Source organism: Melopsittacus undulatus (genome assembly GCF_012275295.1).
Source record: "Melopsittacus undulatus isolate bMelUnd1 chromosome W unlocalized genomic scaffold, bMelUnd1.mat.Z SUPER_W_unloc_9, whole genome shotgun sequence".
In the NCBI taxonomy this organism is placed as follows: Eukaryota; Metazoa; Chordata; class Aves; order Psittaciformes; family Psittaculidae; genus Melopsittacus; species Melopsittacus undulatus.
The window spans coordinates 482,140-507,709 of record NW_022993951.1 but is presented as its reverse complement, the minus strand read 5'-3'; the positions used below and the strand labels follow the sequence as shown (position 1 = coordinate 507,709).

Genomic DNA, 25,570 nt, shown 5'->3' with positions numbered 1-25,570 from the left:
TGGTAATTCATCATGTCTCGCAAAAAAAAATACAGAGCTTGCACAAGTATTCTTTACATTACCGGATATCTGTGGCTAATATAAAGGCCTATTCCTTATCTATCCAAGGCTAACATTTGGTTTGTTTGCATTACGGATGTCTGTGGCTAATATAAGGCCTATTCCTTATCTATTTAAGGTTGACATCGTTTTGGTTTGTTTTTTCTTTTTTTACTAGTATAAGCATAATTTGATTAACAAGTATTATCTCTTTTATTACATTTATCGAGCTTTGTTTTTGTTACTGTAAACTTGTATAGTTATATCTACATAACCACACCTATGATTTGCGAAAGCCAATACATTTATGCATTTATCATACCCGAGCAGGAGACATTTAGCAGTGATGGTGGATAAAGACAGGTGGGAGGTCAACATGCTGCCTGCCATGCCACAGTTTCCCTCGCTCAGGAAAGCTGCATGAAGAAGCCAGCAGCTATGGGACCACCCTTTCCCTCAGAGAAAGGATCCAGAAGGCTCTAACGTAGCAACAGACAAGGGTTTTGTGCTGCCTCACTTCCACAACCACCTCAGACCATTAGCCACCCTATGCCTCCTAGTGGAATCCAGGTGGCAGGATGTCCGTAGCTTTCATTTCCTGGAGAGGGTTGGCTAATTGTCAAAATGGCTGCAAAGAGTGAGTGAGGATAGGCCCAGGCTGAGGTGAGAGATGGCCCTGGAGCCTATCATGCTCCTCGGGGGCTTAGAGATTTCCCGCTACCTCCATTTCCTTGGCGATGGCCAAGGGGTGATTGGGGTGGGTATGCAGTACCGAGGGAGCAGGAAGGTGGCCGGCAGGGCCACTCGACGTCGGCGGCTTGGATCTGGCCCTGTGCCCTCCTCTCCCGTGAGGACCTTAGGCGGGCGGCACGGCCCTCCCCGCCGCGCGGCCGCTACTCACTCACACACACACACACACACCACCACCCCTCCCCCTTATTATTATTATTGTTGTTGTTTTTATCAAGTTTTTATTTATGTATTTTGGCCGCAGAAAGAGTTTGAAGCGCTCCCGGCTCGGAGCGGGGCAAGGAGTGGAAGGAGGTCGTTTTCCGGTCCCGTGACTTTCCCTGACAGAGGGCGCGGGGTGACCTGTCCTGGACCCGGTGGCGGGGGGGAAGCGCTGAGCTGCTGCTGATTATGACAGCCCCGCCGCCTGCCTCTGCTCGCCTCTGATTCTGCGCACAGCCAGCCCTAAAGCCTGTCATTCTGCAAAACAGTTTACTCAACAGAGAGAGCGAGTGGGGGAGCGGTGGAGAGAGGGAAACGGCGCAAAGGAACCCAGTCCCGCAACCCAGCATGGCTTCAGGGGGCCTTTACGAGGTAGCGGGGAGCCACAGGGCGGAGCAGGGCACCGCGGGGGGGTGGGGGGCGGCCGGGGGGGGTGCGCCGGACGGGCGGGCGGCGCGGAGGGCAGCCGTGCAGCAGCTGGGAGTCCCTCCGCCAAGCCGCCGTAGTTAGAATCATAGAATCATATAATAGTTAGGGTTGGAAAGGACCTTAAGATCATCTAGTTCCAACCCCCCTGCCGAATAGCGGAGGAAATCGCCGAGGGAAGGGGCTGGGGTTGGGGGGAAAGGGCTGGAGTGTGCTCCATGGTGTGGGGATGGAAGGATGGAGCAGCTTCCCTCCCTTCCTTCTGCTTCTCTCTTTTTCTTTCCCTTTTTCTACTTTCCATCGGGCTTGATCTTAGCAGGCCTTGTAAGAGAGAAGGAGGAAGGAGTGAAGGAGAGCGATAGCGATAGGATGGGGAGGCGATCGCAGTATCATGAGCCCGGGGAGTGGAGAAAGTCCAGATAAAGTCATAGGCGCCCTGGACGTGCTGAATGTGCAGATTAGTGCGAAAAAAAATACGCCTTAGCGCTGCCTGGAGGCGGCTCTGCACCCGCTGTGCAAAGTGCAGGAGCCTGCGCCAGGTTGCTTCACCTCCAGCACTGGGGGCGGCGGCAGGGCCTGGCCCCCAGCACCGCACAGCACCGCGCTGGGCGGCAAAGTTTGGCGGGAGCCCCCCTGCGGCGCAGTCGGGCGGCCCGGGATGCGAAGTGGAGCAGTTGCCTTCGCAGTGCCGGCCCGCCGCAGCTCGGCGTGCGGTGCCCCAAAGGGAGAGTGGTGGGGCATCGGGCGACGGCCGTCCGGGGTCCAGTAGGAGGGAGAGAAGAAGGAGCTGGAAGGCAGTCACGAGACCCAGCCAAATTTTGACTTCGGGCACGCAGTTCTAATGCCCAAACTGAGAACAAGTCAAGCCATTCTTGCCGTGCCAGAAAAGAGGAAGGAGGAAGTAGAAATTAAAAATAAGACAGACTGGACCCAGGTGTTTAAATATCCAGCTCCAGTAAGTGGAAGCGGGGTGGAAGTCTACCATCTAAAAAGCCCAACTATGACTTGATGCCCAACAGCTCTTAGTGTGGAGCACTTCCTCAGGCTCCACGTTTTCTGCTGAAACAGCTGTTTGTGTTGTGATCATCTGGAGCACACAGTGTGAGGGATAGGACAGGAATGATCCCCTTCCAGTTGGAACTGCTGCTGCAGTTGGTTGGACGTTTGGACTTAGTCTCCATTTGATGATCTTGATGATCAGCTGTAGGGTCTTAAGTGCAAGAAGTGGAGGATCTGACGGATTCCACATAGTGTTTACTTTGACATGGTCTTTTAAAGTCTTTAACAAAGGTCATAGTTAAGTGATGACATTGCTCTGTTAGAACTGTATTTTGCTGTGTGGGACACAGAGTTCCTCTGAAGTGTGGTGCTAAATTATCAGAAGTACATGGTGATTTGAATATGTCATTGGCCTTTCCCCACCATTTTGCAATATCTGTCATATTACTTTGCAGTTCTAAGGATATTGCATGTCAGCTTCTCCTGGGTTCAGCAGTAGCAGTCATTTTTCTCCTTCTTAGTAGCTGGTGCAGTGCTGCGTTTTCGACTTTAGTCTGGGAACAGTGTTGATAACACTGACTGTTTCAGTTCTTGCTAGGTAATGTTTATCCCCATCAAGGACTTTTCAGTCTCATGCACTGTCAGTAAGGAGGGCACAAGAAGCTGGGAGGAAGCAGAGACATTACCCAAACTAGCCAAAGGAGTATTCCATACTACAGCACATCATGCCCACTATATAAATTGGGGGAATTACCTGGAAAGCCCAGATTACTGCTCAGGTCAGGCTGGATATCGGTTGGTGGGTGGTGAGCAATTGTATTCTCTCCCCTTTTTATTTCCCCTATAATTATTATTATTGGTGGTTGCAGCAGTAGTTTTGTATTATACCTTAGTTACTGGACTGTTCTTATCTCAACCCATGGGAGTTACATTCTTTTGATTCTCCTCCCCATCCTTCCGGGAGTGGGGGGAGGAAGAAGGCGGGAGGGGGGGAGTGAGTGAGCGAGCAACTGCATGGTTCTCAGTTACCGGCTGGGCTTGAACCAGAACACAGCTGTATTGCTGTTGTGACTCTGGAATAGCCAGTGGGAGCTCTGTGAAGAACAACTTTGACCCATAGAAGTTAACAATATAGTTCATATTATGTGTAGAGGATCTTTGCCTGGTATTGCCCAAGTTTTCTTTAGATGTTGGGATTAGTTCTAGAAAGAAGTAAAACTAGTACCTCTCAGGTTAGTGCTGGTTTAGCTCCTACTCATCTTTAAAAAATTCTGCTTTTTTATGACGTTTGTGTTATTTCAAGACAGCAAATGTTTGGCAGTTCTATGTGAGCTGTGCATTCAGCGCGCTAGTGCATGACATACAAGTGCTGTTACTCAAGTAATATCCTGGCATGTAGGGTTTCTATGGGAGAGTATTCTTACGACCCAGTTTGCAGTGAATTTTAGGCCCAGTCCCTCTGCAGGCATTTGCATGGATGAATGCAAATTTAGTGCTGTATTTCAAAGCCTCTAAAACATGCTTTCTTTCTTTGTTACTCCATTTGAACTACTTTTGCTTATCAGTGTATAATATACAAGGATTGTATCCACCAGGACAGCTAAGTGGAAAAGGTATGGCTATTAATTTCTTGTTGTGTGAGATGTTTGGAATATGACCTTCTCAGCTGGTCATGGTGTAAAATCTACATCTACATGTTGGACTTGTGGGAAGTGCTATGTGAAGGCTTTGCTTATCAGTCCATCCACAGTTTGCATCTACACAGTGACATTCTCAGTGACAGAGCAGAAGAAATGTCTAGAAAGCTGAAGAGTTTGTATATCTAATATGTACTAACTGAGTAGATGGTAGTAGCTTCATTTAAAAAATTACTCAGCTTTGCTTCCCTGCTTCTTCCCATCCCAGAAAACCAACTGCATCAAAGGGACTTCGTAGAAAGAAGCTCTTCCAGGTGCATGTGATGTCCTGTTCCACACCAGTTAGCACATGAAATCATAGAATCATAGAATAGTTCAGATTGGAAAGGACCTCAATATCATCTAGTTCCAACCCCCCTGCCATGGGCAGGGACACCTCACACTAAACCATATCACCCAAGGCTTCATACAACCTGGTCTTGAACACTGCCAGGGATGGAGCATTCACAACCTCCCTGGGCAACCAATTCCAGTACCTCACCACCCTAACAGGAAAGAATTTCTTCCTTATATCCAGTCTAAACCTCTGCTGTTTAAGTTTCAACCCGTTACCCCTTGTCCTATCACTACAGTCCCTAATGAATAGTCCCTCCCCAGCATCCCTGTAGGCCCCCTTCAGATACTGGAAGGCTGCTATGAGATCTCCACGCAGCCTTCTGTTCTCCAGGCTGAACAGCCCCAACTTTCTCAGCCTGTCTTCATATGGGAGGTGCTCCAGTCCCCTGATCATCCTCGTGGCCCTCCTCTGGACTTGTTCTAACAGTACCATGTCCTTTCTATGTTGAGGACACCAGAACTGAACACAATACTCCAAGTGAGGTCTCACGAGAGCAGAGTAGAGGGGCAGGATCACCTCCTTTGACCTGCTGGTCACACTCCTTTTGATGCAGCCCAGGATACGGTTGCTTTCTGGGCTGTGAGTGCACACTGCTGGCTCATGTTCATTTTCTCATTGACTAACACCCCAAGTCCTTCTCCGCAGGACTACCATGAATTTCCTTTTTGCGCAACCTGTAGCTGTGCCTGGGATTGCTCCAACCCAGGTGTAGGACCTTGCACTTGTCATGGTTAAGCTTCATGAGGTTGGCATCAGCCCACCTCACAAGTGTGTCAAGTTCCCTCTGAATGGCATTCCTTCCCTCTAGCATATCAACAGAACCACACAGCTTGGTGTCATTGGCAAAGTTGCTGAGGGCACACTCAATTCCATTGTCCATGTCAGCGACAAAGATATTAAACAAGACCGGTCCCAACACCGATCCCTGAGGGACACCACTTGTTACTGGTCTCCAGCCAGACATTGAACTATTGACCACAACTCTTTGAGTGCGACCATCCAGAAAGTTCTTTATCCACCGAGTGGTCCAACTATCAAATTGATGACACTCCAATTTAGAGACAAGGATGTCGTGTGGGACAGTGTCGAATGCTTTGCACAAGTCCAGGTAGATGACGTCAACTGCTCCACCCCTGTCCATCACTTTTGTAGCCTCGTCATAGAAGGCCACCAAATTGGTCAGGCAGGATTTTCCCCTAGTAAAGCCATGCTGGCTGTCACCAAGCACATTTCTCTTTTTCATGTGCCCTAGCATGCCTTCCAAAAGAATCTGCTCCCAGATTTTGCCAGGCACAGAGGTGAGACTGACTGGTCTGTAATTCCCTGGGTCATCCATTTTCCCCTTCTTGAAAATGGGAGTTATATTTCTTTTTTTCCAGTCATCAGGAACTTCACCTGTCTGCCATGATTTATCAAATATGATGGCCAGTGGCTTGGCAACTTCATTCACCAGCTCCTTCAGGACCCGCGGATGGATTTCATCAGGTCCCATGCACTTGTGTACATTCAGGTTCTTAAGATGGTCTTGAACCAGATCCTCTCGTACAGTGGGCCCAAGGTCTAGGATTTCACAGTCCCTGCGTCCGCTTTCCAAGACTCGGGTGCTGCGGTCAGAGCCTTTGCCAGTGAAGACCGAGGCAAAGAAGCCATTCAGAACCTCAGCCTTCTCCCAGTCCTGTGTAGCCAGCTCTCCCGAAAGTTTCTGGAGGGGGTCTACATTGTCCTTAGTCTGTTTTTTAGCTGCTACATACCTATAAAATCCCTTCCTATTATCTTTAACATCCCTTGCCAAGTTTAGCTCCAATTGGGCCTTAGCTTTCCTAACTTGGTCCCTAACTACCCTGACAACATCCCTGTATTCATCCCAGGCCACCTGTCCTTGCTTCCACCTTTTATAAGCCTCTTTTTTCCTGTGAATTTTTCTCAGCAGCTCCTTATCCATCCAAGGGGGTGTCCTGGCCCTTCTGCTGCACTTCCTTCTAGTCGGGATGCAACACTCCTGAGCTTGGAGAAGGTGATCCTTGAATATTAACCAAGAGTCTTGGGCCCCCTTGCCCTCTAGGGCTATATCCCATGGAACCTTGCTAAGCAGGTTCCTGAAGAGCCCGAAGTCTGCTCTCTTGAAGTCCAGGGCAGTGAGCTTACTGCACGCTCTTCTCACTGTCTTGAGGACCTCAAATTCGACCATCTCGTGATCGCTGCATCCAAGACTTCCCTGGAGAGTCACATTTCCAACGAGCCCTTCCCTGTTGGTGAGCATGAGGTCAAGCAGGGCACCTCTCCTTGTCGGCTCCTTTATTGCTTGCAGAAGGAAGTTGTCTTCCACACAATCGAGAAACCTCCTGGATTGCTTGTGCCGGGCCATACCGTCGCCCCAACAGATGTCAGGGTGGTTGAAGTCCCCCATGAGAACAAGGGCCTGTGAGTGTGAGGCTTTTCCTATTTGTCTGTAGAGTTCTTCATCCACAGGTTCCTCTTGGTCAGGCGGTCTGTAACATATCTCCACAGTAATGTGTCCCGTCACCGATTTCCCCTTAACCCTGACCCACAAACTTTCTGTTAACTGATCACCTGTCCCCAGACAGAGTTCCATACTCTCTAGCCTGTCCCTAAAATAAAGGGCAACTCTCCCTCCCCTCCTACTGGGCCTGTCTTTTCTAAAAAGCCTATAACCCTCCATTCCAACACTCCAGTCAAAGGAGCCATCCCACCATGTTTCGGTGATGCTTATTATATCATAGCCCTGTAGATGTGCCCACATCTCTAATTCCTCTTGTTTATTCCCCACGCTACGGGTATTTGTATAGAGGCATCTGATCCGAGCTCCAAATGAAGCCGGCTCAGTGGCTGGAGCGGCTAGAATATTACTGCATTGCTCAGAGTATTTATTATAGGTGCTGGCAACTGACTGGGTGTGTTGGGATGGAATGATGCTCCCCTCTCCCAACACAACTAGTTTAAAGCATCCTTGACAAGTCTGGCAAGCCTCTCAGTAAAGCCACTCTTCTCTTTCTTTTTCAGTGCAGTTCCACCAGACCCCAGTAGGCCTGGCCTACAAATGTGGGCCCCATGTCCAAGACACCCAAACCCTTGACTATGACACCACACTTTTAACCATTTATTAACCTGTCCAATCCTCCTTGCCTTTAGAAGGTCCTCCCCTGTGTCTTGGAGAATTGTCGAAAAGACTATCTGAGCTCCAGAACCCCTGACCACCTCTCCCAGAGCTCTGTAGTCCTTCTTTATACTCCTCAGGCTACTACTATCTATATCCCTAGCACCCATATGTATCACTAGAAGCGGGTAATAGTCCGTGGGACTTACTAGAGCAGGCAGCCTCTCCGCAACATCCCTGATCTGTGCCCCAGGTAGGCAACACACCTCCCTTGCGACCGGGTCAGGCCGACAGATGAGTGCTTCTGTCCCTTTCAAGGCAGAGTCCCCTACTACTACAACCCGCCGCTTTTTCCTGGTGGCACCAGTAGAGATCTTCTGTACCAGTGCACCAGCTGACTGTTTCTGATGCAAGTGCATTTCCTCATCAGCCCCCTGCAGGACAGCAAAGCGGTTCTGGGTGGGTACAGCAGATTTAGGAGGAAGCCCCTTGCTTTTAATTGCTCTCTTCCTCCTTTTGTTTTTTTTTTTGTTTGTTACTAGTTACCAGCTTCCCTGATCAACAGCCTCCTTCTTTCCTCCATGAGTTAGAGGGGAATCTTGAGGCCCCTGTGCTGTTTGGGCCTGGAGCAAGCAGTCCTGCTTCCTCTTAGCTTCCCTGACATCTTGCAGCTTACTGACAGCATGCCGTAGCTCAGCCACCTGCTGGAGGAGGACCTCCATCAGGGAGCATCGAATGCAGCCCTGCCCATTCTGCACCTTTCCCTCACAAGACCAGTGCAAGCACTCTCTACACTCCAAGCTCTGCACTGCAACCTCCCCACTTACTGGCTCTGTCTGGGTGCCTACGCTGGCCACGAAGCGCATTGTACCTTCAGAGCTGACACCTCCATACTTGCTTGGGTACATCCCTCTTTTCTTTCCTCCTGAAGAAGTAAAACATGATGTGTTCAAGGCCAGGTTGGACAGAGCCTTGGGTGACATGGTGTCGTGGTTTAAACTAAATCTGCACAGTTCCCCCTTTGTTTCCCCTCCCCCCCTCACCTTCCCACTCCCGGAGGGATGGGAAGGAGAGCCGGAGGAATACAACTCCCACGGATCGAGGTAAAATCAGTCCAGGAATCAAGGTAAAACAGAAATAACTACCAGTACCAATAACAAATCAATGTTAGAGGAGACAAACAGGGAGAGAGAATACGATACCACCCGCCGCCACGAGGCCAGCCAGGAAGAGGAAAAAGAGCTTCCCCCCTCCCCTCCTAGCCAGCTTCCAGTTGCCTCCCCGAGCCCAGCCCGGCGTGTTAACCCCTTCCCTCCCGGCCAGCTTCCAGTCCCCTCCCCGAGCAGGACGTGCTGTGGCATGGAATACCTCCCCGACTAGCCCAGACCAGGCTCCCTATCTCTCCCTCCTCCCTGGCAGAGCATGAGCTACTGCTGAACCCATGACACATGGTCTAGTGTTAAGTGTCCCTGCCCATAGCGGGGGAGTCGTAACTAGATGATCTTACAGTCTTTTCCAACCCTAACCATTCTATGATTCTATGTGGATGGCAGGATGACTGTTAAACAGTTCCAGGATTTTAGCTTTAAATAATTTGAGGCTGTTGGTGTAAATAAATAATTTGGGACTTATGTTGACATTACAAAGGTATACTACACTCCTCATTCTCCATTAGTAATATCCAAGTCCTTCAATGATTCTTACTGAACTTCAACAAATAAGACAATAATTACCTTTGCAATTTGGAGTATTTAATACTGCAAAATTATTTTGTTAAAGCCAATCATGATTTAGGAGATATGGTAAACCACATTAAAAAGTACAGTGTGTATTACCTATACTAACTTCTCATACTTTGGTGGCACCCAAGAAACTTAGGTATAACATTTTAAGTTTTGGAAATAGATGCGCATATTTATCCTGTCAGTTCATTTATTTTCTACTGCTGTGTTATTTTAAAAGGCCTTTCAGCCTTTTAAACTTAAATTCAATTAATATCTTTATGTTGAAGCAAAATAAGATAACAGGCAATATAACCTCAGTGTTTGGTTTACTAAGGGCTTTTTTCTAGTTAGAAATGGCTTCCAATAATCTGAAAAACCTCCTATTATATTAATTTTAGGGCTGTGAAACAGGTACCAGTTTATTCCAGAAGCAAAAGAACTCCCGTTGTGAATTCTATGTCAGTTCTAGATTTGTGTATTAGAAGCAAGAAACTTTACACCCAAAGAGAGTTGTTTCCACTGTGGGATAGAAGATAGGTGTTAGTTTTGAAGCTTTATTTTTAAGCAATGGGATTTTTTTTCCTTTAACAGTAAGGAAAGATGTATATATTTTAGTGTAATTTTCAGGCTATATAAAATACTAGTTTGGCTTTGCTTGACTTCCGTGTGCTTATGACTTTAAGCTTTTCTGAGTGAGTGAGGGAGTCATGGAATATTCAAGGGTTTTTTTACTTTGTCTTATAAGAGGCAACCTGTTAAATATTAAAGAACTATGGTGCACATTCCTTAGAAATAAAATGAAAATAATGGAGTGACAAAAGGGTATTCTCAGCAGCCTTCAGGAAGGCAGCCCTACTTTGCTTTATAATTCAAATGCAGTGTTGGATGCATTGATAGGAAATCCTCGTTCATTTTGGTAACAAACAGAAAGGGTAATGTATTTACTCATAAATATCAAGTTTGTTGATTCACATTAAAGTTGTTATCAGTAATTTGAAGTAATATTTTGTATTTTCCATGTACAATTTAGTTCTCACATTACCTGAACCTAAGTAGTTCTCTCATAAAGGCTCTGGTATTAAAAGTTATGAAATGGCCTTGGAAGGGAAAAAAAAATCAATATGAATAGTGTATCTAACTTTATTTTTCCTAGCACAAAGGATCCCATTTACTCCAGTAAAATTCCACTTTATTGACGATTATATGAATCAGTTATCAGTAGCACAGAGGTGCTCATGAAACTGATGCTTTTCTTATTTAATATTTTGCAGATTTATATGCATTGAACACAATTAGACATTCAGGGACAATGATATTGAAATCTAACGTCTTATTTATACATTGTGTCAGATTATACTACACCACCTTAGGTAAGTGATCTAAAGATTATAGCTAAATCTCTGAACGGGAATGTCACATATATGTTTCTGGATCACAGTAATAAAATCAGTCTTTAAAACTCAGCAGTTTTTGCACTAAAGTGTTGCTCTTTGAGGAAAAGTGGTGTTTTAAAAAATGGCGTCTTCTCACTGAAATGATATAATCCCATGGATAGAAGGCTTGTCTGCCATAGTGACAGGATTCAATTAAATCTTACTGCGTTTATGCAGCTGTGTAAGATAGAGCTGCTGTTTATTTTAGCTCACGTGATCCACTAGAAAGACAATGTATTTCCAGATGAGTTCCAACATCTCCCATTTGTACCTTCACTCAGGTACCAGCAAAGTCAAAACTTGAAGATAATAATGGCACTTTTGGGCCTGCTGAATCCCTGTTACATGTGGAGACATGCAGGTGGGAGAGAACACAACTGAGCTTTTGGATGCTAGGTTTGGTTTGCAAATCACAGAATCCCAAGGGTTGGAAGGGACCTCAAAAGATCATACAGTCCAACCCCCCTGCAAGAGCAGGGTAACCTAGAGTACATCACACAGGAACTTGTCCAGGCAGGCCTTGAAGATCTCCAACGTAGGAGACTCCACAACCTCCCTGGGCAACCTGTTCCAGTGCTCTGTCACTCTTACAGTAAAGAAGTTCTTCCTGATGTGAACATGGAACCTCCTATGCTCCAGTTTACACCCATTACCCCTTGTCCTATCACTGGATATCACTGAAAAAAACCTAGCTCCATCATCCTGACACCCACCCTTTACATATTTGTAAACACTGATGAGGTCAACCCTTAGTCTCCTCTTCTCCAAGCTAAAGAGACACAGCTCCCTCAGCCTCTCCTCATAAGGGAGGTGTTCCACTCCCTTGATCATCTTTGTGGCTCTGCGCTGGACTCTTTCAAGCAATTCCCTATCTTTCTTGAACTGGGGGGCCCAGAACTGGATGCAATCCTCCAGATGCGGCCTCACCAAGGCAGAGTAGAGGGGAGGAGAACCTCTCTTGACCTACTAACCACACCCCTTCTGATGCACCCTAGGATGCCATTTGCCTACTTGGCACATTGCTGGCTCATGGTCATCCTCCTGTCCACCAGGACCCCCAGGTCCCTTTCCCCTTCACTACTTTCCAGCAGGTCAACCCCCAACCTGTACTGGTACATGGGGTTGTTCTTCCCCAGATGCAAGACTCTACACTTGCCCTTGTTGAATTTCATCAAGTTTCTCCCCGCCCAACTCTCCAGCCTGTCCAGGTCTCACTGAATGGCAATACAGCCTTCTGGTGTGTCAGCCACTCCTCCCAATTTAGTGTCATCAGCGAACTTGCTGAGGGTACACTCAGTTCCCTCATCCAGGTCATTGATGAAAATATTAAACAGCACTGGTCCCAGCACCGACCCCTGAGGGACTCCACTAGTCACAGACCTCCAGCTAGATTCTGCTCCATTGACCACAACTCTCTGCCTTCTTCCTTTCAACCAGTTCTTGATCCACCTCACTACCTGATCATCAAGACCACACTTCCTTAGCTTATCTATGAGGATGCTGTGGGAGACAGTATCAAATGCCTTACTGAAATGAAGAAAAAACACATCTACCACTCTACCATCATCCCTCCACCTAGTCACTTCCTCATAGAAGTCTGTAAGGTTGGTCAAACATGACTTCCCCCTCATAAAATCATGTTGTCTGTTCTTAATAACCCCCTCATCCATGATATGTCAAGAGATGGAGTAAAGAATACGTTGTTCCATCACCTTTCCAGGGACGGAGGTAAGGCTGACTGGTCTATAATTACCCGGGTCCTCCTTCTGGCCCTTCTTATAGACTGGTGTGACATTTGCCATCTTCCAATCCTCAGGCACCTCTCCCGTTTCCCACGACTTACCAAAGATGATGGAGAGTGGCCTAGCAATGACCTCTGCCAGCTCCCTCAGCACCCGTGGGTGTATTCCATGCAGACCCATCGATTTCTAGATGTCCAGATTGCATAGCTGATCCCTAACCCAATCCTCATCTACCAAAGCAAACTCCTCCTTTGTCCTGACCAGAGTTCAGAAAAGAATTCCTGCTTCATAAAGGGAGGAAATGCAAGTTGTTGAGTATTGTGGCTTTCCATCTTGCATGTCAGTCAATGGAGACACTTTTTTAGGAAAGATACATACTTACACCTGGTTATTTAAGTGGAAAGCAGAAATCTATTTCTGAAGTATGTCACCCAGTTCTTTAAGACAGAGGTGACTTGCAAGATGGTTTATTTAAGTAAATGATATTATTTCTCAAGGTAAATCAACCTTTATTGCTATAACAGTTCCATGGTGAAGGAAAAAGACTGATGTCACAAGCAGAAAACAGTGACTTTGAAGTAGGATCTGGGGAATATAGAATAGTCAAGCACCTATTCCTGTAGAACAGTAAGCTGTGGACCAGGCTTGTTCCCACACACTAAGCACCTGTAATTAACACCTTATTTTTCTTTTAGTGAAAAGCTTTGCTAAGGACTATTTTGAAGAATCAGATATTTATCTATACATTGTCTTTGAACTGTTATCAAAATCCTTATTTAGTAGACAACTGTCCTTAAAATGCAGTAACTTGTGAGCAGTGTTACTCTCAGTAGAAATCTTGTTGCCTGATGAAAGTTTTCAAGACTGTTCCAAATTAGGTGTGATTTGCAGTGCAGACAGTATTCTTCAGTCCTAAAAAGGGCAATTATCTGGACAATAGGTTACACTGAGTTATAAAGCCAATAACAAAGAGTCCCTTCTGCCTGGGTCTTGTAGTTCTCTAAAGAGCCTGAGTTTCAAAAGCGTAATTGGATAACTGTGGCAATATTCATTATCTTACTAATAAATTTCAGTGTTGAGGCACATATGCAACATTAGAATGCACATAATGACTTTGGTTTATCTACAGTGTCATTCTGTTACCACAATTCCAACTTCTTCATTACATTGTAAACCACTTGGCGTATTTTGGGATAATGAAAACCAATTGATTTCTTATGCATGTTATGCATGCTGCAGTTCTTCTGATGAAGTGTTTTATCTGAATCAAGTGTAATTTATCTCAAAATACATGTCATAAGCATACTCCTTTGGGGAAGGGCTACTGGAAACACACTCTTTACCATTCTAGAAAGCCTTAACATTTGCAGTGAAGACTTTCCCACCACCAAAGACACTGAACTGAACTCGCTTCCCTTTGTTGTCCAGGTTCAGTGCTCATACCTCTCTGAAGATTAAAATTACAAGAATTTTTGTAATGCTTTCCAAATGACAACTGCAGTGCTTTACTTCGGACTGGTATCGTGGTTTAAGCCTAGCTGATAACTCAAAACCATGCAGCTGCTCGCTCGCTCAATCCCCCCACTTCTTCCCTCCTCCCCCCACCTCCCAGAGGGATAGGGAGAAGAATCAAAAGAATGTAAATCCGACAGGTTGAAATAAGAGTCCAATAACTAAGGCACCATACAAAACTACTACTACTGCAACTAAGAATAAGAATAATAAGGGAAATAGCAAGGGGAGAGAAAATGAAACTAAAAGGAGAAAAGGAAAAGAAAATAATAAACACAAGTGATACAATCGCTCACCACCCAGCCTGACCTGAGCAGCAATCTGGACTTCCAAGTGACTCCCCCCCAGTTTATGTACTGGGAATGATGTGCTGTGGTATGGAATACTCCTTTGGCTAGTTTGGGTCAGGTGTCCTGTCTCTGCTTCCTTCCGGCTTCCTGTGCCCTTCCTCACTGGCAGAGCATGAGACTGAAATGTCCTTGATTGGTGTAAGCATTACTTAGCAAAAACTAAAACATTGGCATGTTATCAGCATTGTTCTCAAACTGAAGTCAAAAACACAGCACTGCACCAGCTACTAGGAAGGCGAAAAATAACTGCTACAGCTGAACCCAGGACAGTATCCACCCCTTATTTCATCCCATTCACATCATACTCAGATCCCACATTTTTTAATATATCATTGCTTTTTGTCTTTTATATATATATATACACATATATATATGCACACACACCCGAAGGGACAGATATCATTCCTCAGTCCATGGACCATCCCTATAAAGTTGCTGAATTTATCCAGTCCATGACATCAGGCTCCACCTGTTGCAAAATTCTTTCAGGCAGGAGAGACAGTGTGTAATGTTTAATTGTTGCCTACTAATGACACTGCTGAACTTGTCTGGTCACTGCTGAGCTCCTCTGGTTTATTCCAAGTTCATTCTTTGTTGGGGTGATGATTGGAGGGAAATCAGGGTCAGTTGATAATGACCTGCAGACAGTTCTGGGAGACTCCCGCTGCTTCTGCTGGCTTTTCCCATGACTCTGCTGATGATCATAACAGCACATACCTACTTTTCAAAGCCCAGAGTGGACATGGGCATCTCGCTGATAGGCTATAAAAGTATTACACAGCAGGCAGCAGCACATAATTGAGTTCATTGGCTGTTTTCCAAAAAAATTCAATCCCCTTGAGGTACACATCAGACTTCCCCATTCTCCCTCATTACCCAACAAGTATATCCAGGTCCCAGAGTGAAAACAATTGCACGAGTGGGTTTGCCCTTACCTGAAGCAGGAATGACCCAGACTGTCTTCCCCAGCAAATTCTTTATGTGTCCTACAGGAACTTTATCCCCTCTACAGTATGTAAAAATTCTGATAGGGCTAGGCCAGCCCTGTTGACAGATTCCCTAGTGTTGATCAACCAGGTGGCTTTTGGTAAATGTGTATCTCAATGTTTAAAAGTCCAAACTCCCATTGCTCTCAGTGTAGTTTTTAATAGCCCATTGAGCTATTTGATTTTCCCGGAGGCTGGTGCATGGTAGGGGATGTGATATAGCCACTTGATGTCATGCTCTTTGGCCCATGTATCTGTAAGATTGTTCCGGAAATGAGTCCCACTGTCTGACTCCATTCTTTCTGGGTGTCATGGTTTAAACCAAGTCCACACAGCTCGTTCACTCACTCCCCCCCTTCCTCCCCCAACTCCCGGAGAGTTGGGGAGGAGAATCCAAAGAATGTAGCCCCCACGGGTTCTGATAAGCACAGTTTAATAGCTAAGATATAGCATAAATCACTACTGCTACTACTACTACAAATAATAATGATAAAGCCAATAACAAGTGAAGAGAATACAACACCTCACCAGCCACCGACCCATAACTCACCCCACCCTGCCTGACCGAGCACTGACCGATACCTCCTCCATCCCCTCAGAGCTCCATCCCTTCCGGGTCTCTCCCGGTTACATCCTGGGTAGGACACGCTATGGTATGGAATACCTCTTTGGCTAGCCTGGGTCAGGTGTCCTGCCTCTCCTTCCTCCCGGCTTCCCCTCCTCCCTGGCAGAGCATGAGCTCAGAAAAGGCCTTGGACAAACCAAACATTTGAGCAGTAACTCAAAACATACTTGCTATCAGCAACCATTCTCAGCCCGAAAGTCAAAACACAGCACTGCACCAGCTACCAAGAAGGAGAAAAATGACTGCTACTGCTCAAACCAGGACACTGGGGTGCCGCGTCACCATGGAATTTGTTTCTCAAGGCCAGGGATAGTGTTCTGGGCAGTGTCATGGGGCACAGCATATGTTTCCAGCCATCCGGTGGTTGCTTCCACCATGGTAAGCGCATGGCGCTTGCCTTGGCAGGTTGGTGGTATAGTCAATTTGCCATGCCTCCCCATATTTGTACTTCAGTCATCGTTCTCCATACCAAAGAGGCGTTAACCACTTGGCTTGCTTAATTGCAGCATGTTTCACATTCATGAATAACCTGGGCAGTATTGTCCGTTGTTATATCCACACCTAAGTCATGAGCCCATCTGTATGTTGCATCTCTGTCTTGTTAGCCTGAGGTGTCATGGGCCCACCAGGACAAAACTAATTCACCCTTATGTTGACAATCTAAATCCACATCAGTCTTAGCAGCTTTATCCACCTGTTGTTGTTCTGATGTTCCTCAGCCCCCCCACTCTTGGATACATGTGCATCTACATGGCTTACCTTCACCACCAGGTTCTGCACCTAGGCAGCAATATCTTGCGACAGTGTGACTGCCCAGATGTGTTTATCTCTGCATTGCCACTTACTCTGCTTCCATTGCTGCAACCCCCCTGACAGCATTTGCAACCATCCATGAGTCAGTATAGATATAAAGTACTGGCCACTTTTCTCATTCAGCTATGTTGCTCAGGGCCCCATTTGAAATCATTGTTCCTCCAAGTCATGTGATAGAGGGGGCTTACAATCAGACTGTAATTTGGGATGTGCATTCTCCAGAACCTCACAACACCCAAGAAAGCTTGTGTTTCTTATTAGTTGGTGCAGACATTGCTGTTATCTTCTTGATCACATCTGTGGGCATCTGGTGACTTCTATCTTGCCATTTTATTCCCAAAAATTGAATCACCTGTGCAGGTCTCTTGACCTTACTGATTTATGGCAAATCTGGCTTTCAGCAGTATTTGGATTATTTACCTCCCTTTCTCAGAAACTTCTTCTGCTCTGTCGCCCCATATGATAATGTCATCAGTATACTGCAGGTGTTCTGGAGCTTGCCCCTGTTCCAGTGCAGTCTGGATAACTCCATGGCAGATGGTAGGGCTGTGTTTCCACCCCTGGGGCAGTCGGTTCCAAGTGTACTGGAAGCCCCTCCAAGTAAAAGTGAACTGTGGCCTGCACTCTGCTGCCAAAGGAATTGAGAGAAAAGCATTGGCAGTATCACTTGTGGCATCCCACTTGGCTGCCTTTTACTCCATTTCATACTGAAGTTCTAGCATGTCTGGTACGGCAGCACTCAGTGGTGGTGTGACTTCATTCAGGCCACGATAGTCTACTTTTAGTCTCCACTCCGTTAAGAGTTTTGCACTGGCCACATGGGGCTATTAAAGGGTGAGTGGGTCCTGCTGATCACTTCTTGGCTCTCCAGTCTGTGGATCAGCTTATGGATGGGAATCGGGGAGTCTTGGTCGGTGCTTTATTGCCGCCAGTGCACTGTTGTGGGCACAATTGGCACTTGTTTTTCTACCTTCAGCAGCCCCCCAACAGAAGGATCCTCTGAGAGACCAGGCAAGGTGGACAGCTGCTCAATTTCCTCTGTCTCCAATGCAGGTACACCAAAAGCTCATCAGTACCCTTTTGGGTCTTTGAAGTACTCTCTCTTGAGATAGTCTATGCCAAGGATGCATGGAGCCTCTGGACCAGTCACAATGGGGTGCTTTTGCCACTCCTTCCCAGTTAGGATGATTTCAGCCTCCAGTACAGTCAACTCTTGGTATCCTCCTGTCACTCTAGAAATACAAATCGGTTCTACCCTTTGATAGCTTGTTCAGACGAGATCAGGCATTCTCAGGTTGGTATGGCTGTGGGTAAATCATGTGCAGTATATGCCACAGCATGCTCATTCTCAGTGAAAGAAGCAGGCTGGTACACTTGAGGGTTTCCTGTGCTCCTTCTCACTGGCAGAGCATGAGAGACTGAAATGTCTTTGATCTGGTAAGCATTACTATAGCAACAACTAAAACATTGGTGTGTTATCAGCATTGTTCTCAGACTAAAGCCAAAACTCAGCAGTGCACCAGCTGCTAAGAAGGCGCAAAATAACCGTTACTGCTGAACCCAGGATGATGATCTACTATGAAACTGCTGCAAGCAGCAGCTATCACAAATACTAAATGCAGATATACATCAAATGTTAATCTTTTATTTTTTTCTTATTTTTATATTGCTCACTTGGCTTCAAAAGAAATTTGCTTCATCAACATTTTCATTTTGTACACTGCTGTACATAAAAATTATTTCAGTGCACCCTTCCCCTTTTCAACATCAGGTCTGAAATTACTTTACAGTGGGTGTTCTTTTCAGATTTGGCATATAAACATGAAGAGAACAGCTGATGTATTGAGAAGGACTAGAAACAGAAACATAGACTTTCAAGACCCATCTTAGCATCTAGTTCTGCAGAGCACCTGTTACTGTCTTAGCACAATCCTCTAGGATAGGTACAAGAACTACAGGTGTATTTTTATTAGCATGCTTCCTCTTTGTGGTAAATGTATGGTAACTTACCCCTTTTATCCCTGCCTTCAATTCCTTTGTATTGAATGAAGAACAAATATAGAGCCATTATCATGGAATGCTTTATGTTCACACCGCAACTTAGCACGTTCCTTGTTTTGCTTGTACCATAAATATTGAATGTTCATAGAAACACTGAAAATACACTGAACGATTACTTCATAATGTATCTCAGCATTAAAAAATATCCATTTAATGACTACGAAAATCTTTTTAACCTCATGATTGGCTGACCTTGATCCTCCAACCCATCTCTCCTCTGTACAGCTCAGAGAGTAGATTGTTCTTGCCATATGACCTGAAAGTCAACAAACCCTGATGGTATCAGGTCAAGGAAAGTAGGAAGTTCAGAGCTGCTTGTGGGAAGCTCTGTTCCAGCTGCCTGGTAAATCTAAACTCAGTTTTATTGAGGTAGTTCATACACCCACTTCCGCAGACTGCATAGAACTCAGTTTTCCAAATGGAGCTGCTTTTTTTTTTTTTTAATAAAGAAGTAGTAAATTTTTAGTAAATATTGAAGACAAAATTTATATCTCATAGAATCATAGAATAATGTCAGTTGGAAGGGACTTTCAGAGATATCTGATCCAACCACTTGCTTAAAGCAGCACCAACTTAATTAGGTAACTCAGGGTCTTGTTCAGTCAAGTTCTAAGCATCCCCAAGGGTCAGTATTCCACAACCTCTCTGGAAATCTGTTCCAGCATTTGACTACATGTATAGCTTGTGCTAGGGATGACAGCAAGTATATCAGAACATTATAATGGATATTGTCATGGACTCACTAGAATTAGAAGACTAATTAGGTGTTAGATTCGTAAGAGTATCTACCAACTTATTAGCCATGTGTTAAAACTCCTTTTTGTAGTTTCATAAACCCTTTGCAAGGATCTCAGTACTAGTAAATCTGATTCAGCAGTTTAGAATCATGGAATCATAGAACAGAATAGTTTCTTATACTAAAGTGTGAATATAAGCTCCATTAATAAAGTATCTGGAAAACAATATGGGTGTTGGAGCACCAATGTATGTTGGTTTCTGCACAAACCCTCAACTAATAACAGACAGCTGCAGCCTTCCACAGCTTCAGTTTGTGACTGGCATAGTGCCATGAAGAGAACATACACTAGCCTAATGACAGTAACACAAATGTAGGGAATGAATCTCAGAAACCCTACATTTATAAAAATATTGTGCCCCATTCTATGGAGGCGCATGGAGCAAAGCCACATCATTTCTGTAACTGCATCCAGGAGCATCTGAGGTATTAACACAACCACAAAGTTAGGAACCTGACTAACAAATACATGGAAAATTTCCTTAGTAATATATTCACTACTTACATATTCAATACTGCTTCAAGCACAGACATTTCTAAATGGTTCCACAGCTTCATCAGAGTTCCAGTCTCACCCTGATGCTTGATCCATCTGCATCATCTTTCAACAGAAAAAAAAGATAGCTATCAGCACAGACACATGGCACATGCCTCCCCAGTAACCCTCTGAGTGATCTGGCAGGAGTTTTGAGCAGGATGGCAGGATCTGTAGCTTTCCACCAGAGAACCCCTGGTGTTATTCCTAGGACCTCCCTGAAAGGAGTAATGTCTATAGCAACCCCTACAGCTGGAAGTACTGCCAACACTTGGCTGAAACCCTATCAGCAGGAATAATATTATTAAGATCTAAAAGAACTCTAGACTCATCAATTAACACTTCCTTAGCTTGTGTGAATTACCAGGGCTGAGAAAGGACCCACTGAGGTCAAGGAATGGTGACCATCTGTTGCCAAAGACAGCTTTCAAGAGGATCTAGGGCTTGAGGACAGCAGAAGGATAACCTGTGACTGTCTTCTCCATAGCACACCACTCCGATAGCAGCTCCCAGGGACTCTGCCATAGCCAGAGGAATTGCATGGTAGCACATGGTCACACGCAGTGTGGTGTAGTCAGTCTGACTCACTGCAGACATTTGTACAAACACAGATGGCTTAGTGCCTTTCATCCGCACTGTAAGCAAATGTCCTTCTCACAGCGTCCATCTAATTGCTCCAAAGCACAATCTTATGTTAAATCAATGAATATGCTTTTTATGCCTTTGCATCTCCATGCTTAGAGCACTTTCCTGTCTTTTTAAATGCAGATTTCTAACTAGCTGTACTCTCAGATGGTTTAAAATGGATCCATTCGATGAACACTGACAGCTTTCATAACTATGTTTACTACTCCCTGTAAAATAGTTTGTTCCTTCCAGGCACCAGTAATAAAACCAGTTGGTTTTACACTGGACAGAATTCATATCTTGAACAGAAATTAAATCTGCAGTGAAAACCAATGCAATAATTGAGGCCAGAACTTGGCTTACTGATCCTGCTCATCTGAATGCTATTTCTGAGGCGATAATGATGTATTATTCTTCCTTTTTGACAATTACTCCTTCACAGTTAATTTTTGAAATTTTATGTGCCATTTTTCTGTGATGTTGCACTGGTATCCTGGATACTTACTTGTAAAATTCTGTGCTCCTATCATGCCATTATAGTTGACTAAAGCATGTTTCTTTATTCCTTTTTTCTGCTCTTTCTTTTTGGCTCCTTCCTGTATTCTGCCATCGCATGAACTTCATTTGTGTAGCTGAGAAAATGAAGAATTCTACTGAATTCTGAAAGAAATTTTGTGCTTCATGACTTCTCTTATGTTGTGGTTTAAGTCCAATCAGTAATTCAGAACCCCATAGTTGCTTGCTCACTCCCCCCCTTCCTCCTCCCCTTGCTTCTGGAGGGATGTGGAGGAGAATCGAAAGAATGTAACTCACACAGGTTGAGATAAGAACAGTCCAGTAACTAAGGTATAACACAAACCACTACTGCTACCACCAATAATAATAATATTAAGGGAAATAACAAGGGAAGAGAGTACAACTGCTCACCACCTGCCAACTGACACCAAGCAGTGATCTAGCCCTTCCTGGTAACTGCCCCCAGTTTATATAGTGGGCATGACGTGCTGTGATATGGAATACCTCCTTGGTCAGTTTGCATCAGATGCCCTGTCTCTGCTTCCTCCTGGCTTCCCCTCCTCCCTGGCAGAGCATGAGACTCAGAAAGTCCTTGGTCACAGTAAACATTACTGAGCAACAACTGAAAACGTCGATGTTATCAGCACTGTTCTCAGACTGACAGTCAAAACCACAGTACTGCACCAGATACTAAGAAAAAAAATGACTGCTACTGCTGAACCCAGGATATCTTATTATCCCACTACTTTACAAACTGCTACTTCAGCTTTTCACTCAAAGGATTGCCCCTCAACCTTCTATATTGTACAGTTATCTATTTTTAGCTCTTTCCTTCTAAAACCTATCCCTGCATGATATTATTCACAAATTTGACTGTTTCTACCTTTGCTATATGGATGCTCCAAACCAGTTGCCTCCTATTACAGTTTGGATAGAAAGCATGAAATGGATATATGATTTATCCTTCTGACATGTCCTTATCCCCCTTATTCAGCAGAGAAATATTTGAGGAAGCAGTCCACATTGGTAGAAAGCTGAGAGCCATACATGTGTCCAAAGCAGCCAGCTCTTTGTAGAGCTTAGCAAAATATTTTGTTTCCTTGAGTTTAGATTTCTCATCTATCTTTTAGTCCTCTGTGCTTATCACAGAGACTGTACAAGAACAGTTCTGCTTAACACAAATTTCATACATGTCTCAATGGTCTTAGATTAGCAGCATACATTAACTGTGTGTTTAAATCTCTCTTCTCATAGTAAATAAGGACAGCATTTATTTTTTACTTTGTTCATCTACAAACCAGGAAAATATCTGTTTTTTCTAATTTTAAAGTGTGCACTATAATGTACTGTCCTGGGTTTGGCAGTAGCAGTCGTATTTTCTCCTTGGTAGCTGGTGCAGCACAGTGTTTTGACTTTCAGGCTGGGAACATTGTTGATAGCATGTATGTTTTGAGTTACTGCTCAAATGTTTGGTTTGTCCAAGGACTTTCTGAGCCTCATGCTCTTCCAAGGAGGAGGGGAGGCTGGGAGGAAGGAGAGACAGGACACCTGACCCAAGCCAGCCAAATAGGTATTCCATACCACAGTGCGTCATGCCCAGGATGTAATGGAGAGTTACCCGGAAGGGCTAGGACTCTGGGGGTTGGAGGAGATATCGGCCGGTGCTCGGTCAGGCAGGGTGGGGTGAGTTATGGGTTGGCGGGTGGTGAGGTGTTGTATTCTCTTCACTTTTTATTTCCGTTATCATTATTATTATTATTAGCAGTAGCAGTAGTGATTTGTGTTATACCTTAGTTATTAAACCGTTCTTAACCTGTGGGAGCTACATTCTTTGAATTCTCCTTCCTAACTCTCCGGGAGTTGGGGGAGCAATGGGGGGGTGTGAGTGCATGGGCTGTGCGGATTGGTTTTAAACCACGACACGTACAAACCAAATTTTGCAGTACAGTACAAATTGACAGCTGTACTTTAGTACTGAAATAAAAATAAGCATTTATTATCAAATTCAAGTGTTGTTCTAGTAGCATTCTAACAGGTTCATGCTGAAATAAATTGTACTGGCAAGTTTGTAGAGGGTGTGTTCAGAACTGACCACTATTTAACATAAAGGACACGAAGAATTTGGTATGCCCTGCTTCTTGCTTTCCTTTTCTTAAATATCAACACTGAAATACAACAATTAACTGATTTATTGTACAAAAGAAAACGGGGATATGATAAATTCAGTGCATCATTATGCTTTAAAATAAATAAAAACCCCAGTGTTCTTTGAATTTCCACATGTTGCATGTGGTGATTAATGTTTGTAAGTGAAAGGGTTTACAGAGGAACAGACAGACCTAAAGAGGTATTCCCCACATTCTATAACAGTTCTTTGAAGAAATGGATGCACACTTGTTGGACTGAAAAGAAAAAAAAATGCTCTTCCTTGATATAAGAACATTGTCAAGATTACATTAGCCTATTGCTAAATAATGTAATATCTTTTTTCTTTTTTTTTTGCACTTTTCTTGCACCTTTGAAAATTGTCTTGCTTTCCAAATGAAAACCTAAAATATTTTTTGCAAAATCATTACATTTAAGACTGAACAGTTGTTTGCTGTGCAATCTATCAACAAAAAGCCCATGCAGTAATATGTTCTGTATCATGAACATTTCCAATATGAAAGGGTTTATATGATGTAATTGCCTACAGTGACAGGGACTAAACATGTTGACCGGAAAGTCCCTTTCTGATCCCTGTGTCATCTGTCAATTTTCCTTTTCCAGTCATTTCCCAAGGGACAGTGTATACAAAAAGGCCAGTGCAAGCTTCTTGTGTACGTTATTATTCCTGTTTGCTCCTGTCCTGGGTTCAGCAGTAGCAGACATTTTTTCTCCTTCTTCGTAGCTGGTGCAGCGCTGTGTTTTGACTTTTGGCCTGGGAATGGTGCTGATAGCACCTATGTTTTTAGTTACTGCTCAAATGCTCGCTCTGGCCAAGGACTTTGTGAGTCTCATGCTCTGCCAGGGAGGAGGGGAAGCTGGGAGGAAGCAGAGGCAGGACACCTGACCTAGGCTAGCCAAAGAGGTATTCCATGCCACAGCATGTCATGCCCAGGATGTAACCGGAAGGGCTATTACTTCCGGGGGGGGGGGTTGGAGGAGGTATTGGTAGGTGCTCGGTCAGGTGGGGTGGGGTGAGTTATTGGTCAGCGGGTGGTGAGTTGTTATATTCTCTTCACTTGTTATTTTCTTTATTATTATTATTATTATTATTAATTATTGTAGTAGCAGTAGTGATTTGTGTTATACCTTAGTTATTAAACTGTGTCCTGGGTTCAGCAGTAGCAGTCTTTTTTTCTCCTTCTTGATAGCTGGTGCAGTGCTGTGTTTTGACTTTCAGGCTGGGAACGCTGCTGATAGCACGTATGTTTTGAGTTACTGCTCAAATGTTTGGTTTGTCCAAGGACTTTCTGAGCCTCATGCTCTGCCAGGGAGGAGAGGAAGCTAGGAGGAAGGAGAGACAGGACACCTGACCTAGGCTAGCCAAAGAGGTATTCTGTACCATAGCACGTAATACCCAGGATGTAACCGGGAGATACCCGGAAGGGCTGGAGGTCTGAGGGGATGGAGGAGGTATCGGTTGGTGCTCAGTCAGGCAGGGTGGGGTGAGTTATGGGTCGGTGCCTGGTGAGGTGTTGTATTCTTTTCTCTCATTATTTGCTTTATCATTATTGTTTGTAGTAGTAGCAGCAGTAGTGATTTATGTTATACCTTAGTTATTAAACTGTTCTTATCTGAAGCCGTGGGGGCTACATTCTTTGGATTCTCCTTCCTAACTCTCTGGGAGTCGGGGGAGCAAGGGGGGGAGTGAGTGCACAAGCTGTGTGGATTGGTTTAAACAATGACAAACTGTTCTTATCTCAACCCGTGGGAGCTACATTCTTTTGATTCTCCTCCCCAACTCTCCAGGAGTTGGGGGAGGAAGGGGGGGAGTGAGTGAACGAGTTGTGTGGCTGGGTTTAAACCATGACAGCTCCAAAAACCACAATTATGTGTCACTTCTTCCACAGGATTTATTTACACGCATCCACTGAAATATCCTAATAAAAAAAAGTGATTTAGATTTCATCCTTAAATTTATAGTGGGAGAAGGAAATGGCTTTAACAGACCAGGGGATGTGAGCACTATAAGTTCTAACCAGAAGGAAGCTGACATAAATAAAACAATAGGAGACAAAGGGCACAAAAATGGTATCTGTTAGTAGAGTCAGCAACAGGGACAGATGGCATCAAGGGGGGAA

At 44.7% G+C, this 25,570-nt stretch overlaps 1 protein-coding gene across 1 annotated transcript in view; it reads left to right on the top strand.

Annotated features, from left to right (window-relative positions):
* Positions 1 to 709: 709 nt before the first annotated feature.
* LOC117435843 (chromodomain Y-like protein 2) overlaps positions 710 to 25,570 on the top strand; it is a 78,319-nt gene continuing 53,458 nt past the window's right edge. Inside the window, exon 1 of the mRNA XM_034073863.1 lies at positions 710 to 886. Within this exon, the coding sequence (XP_033929754.1) occupies positions 710 to 886 (177 nt within the window). The remainder of the gene's footprint in view (positions 887 to 25,570) is intronic.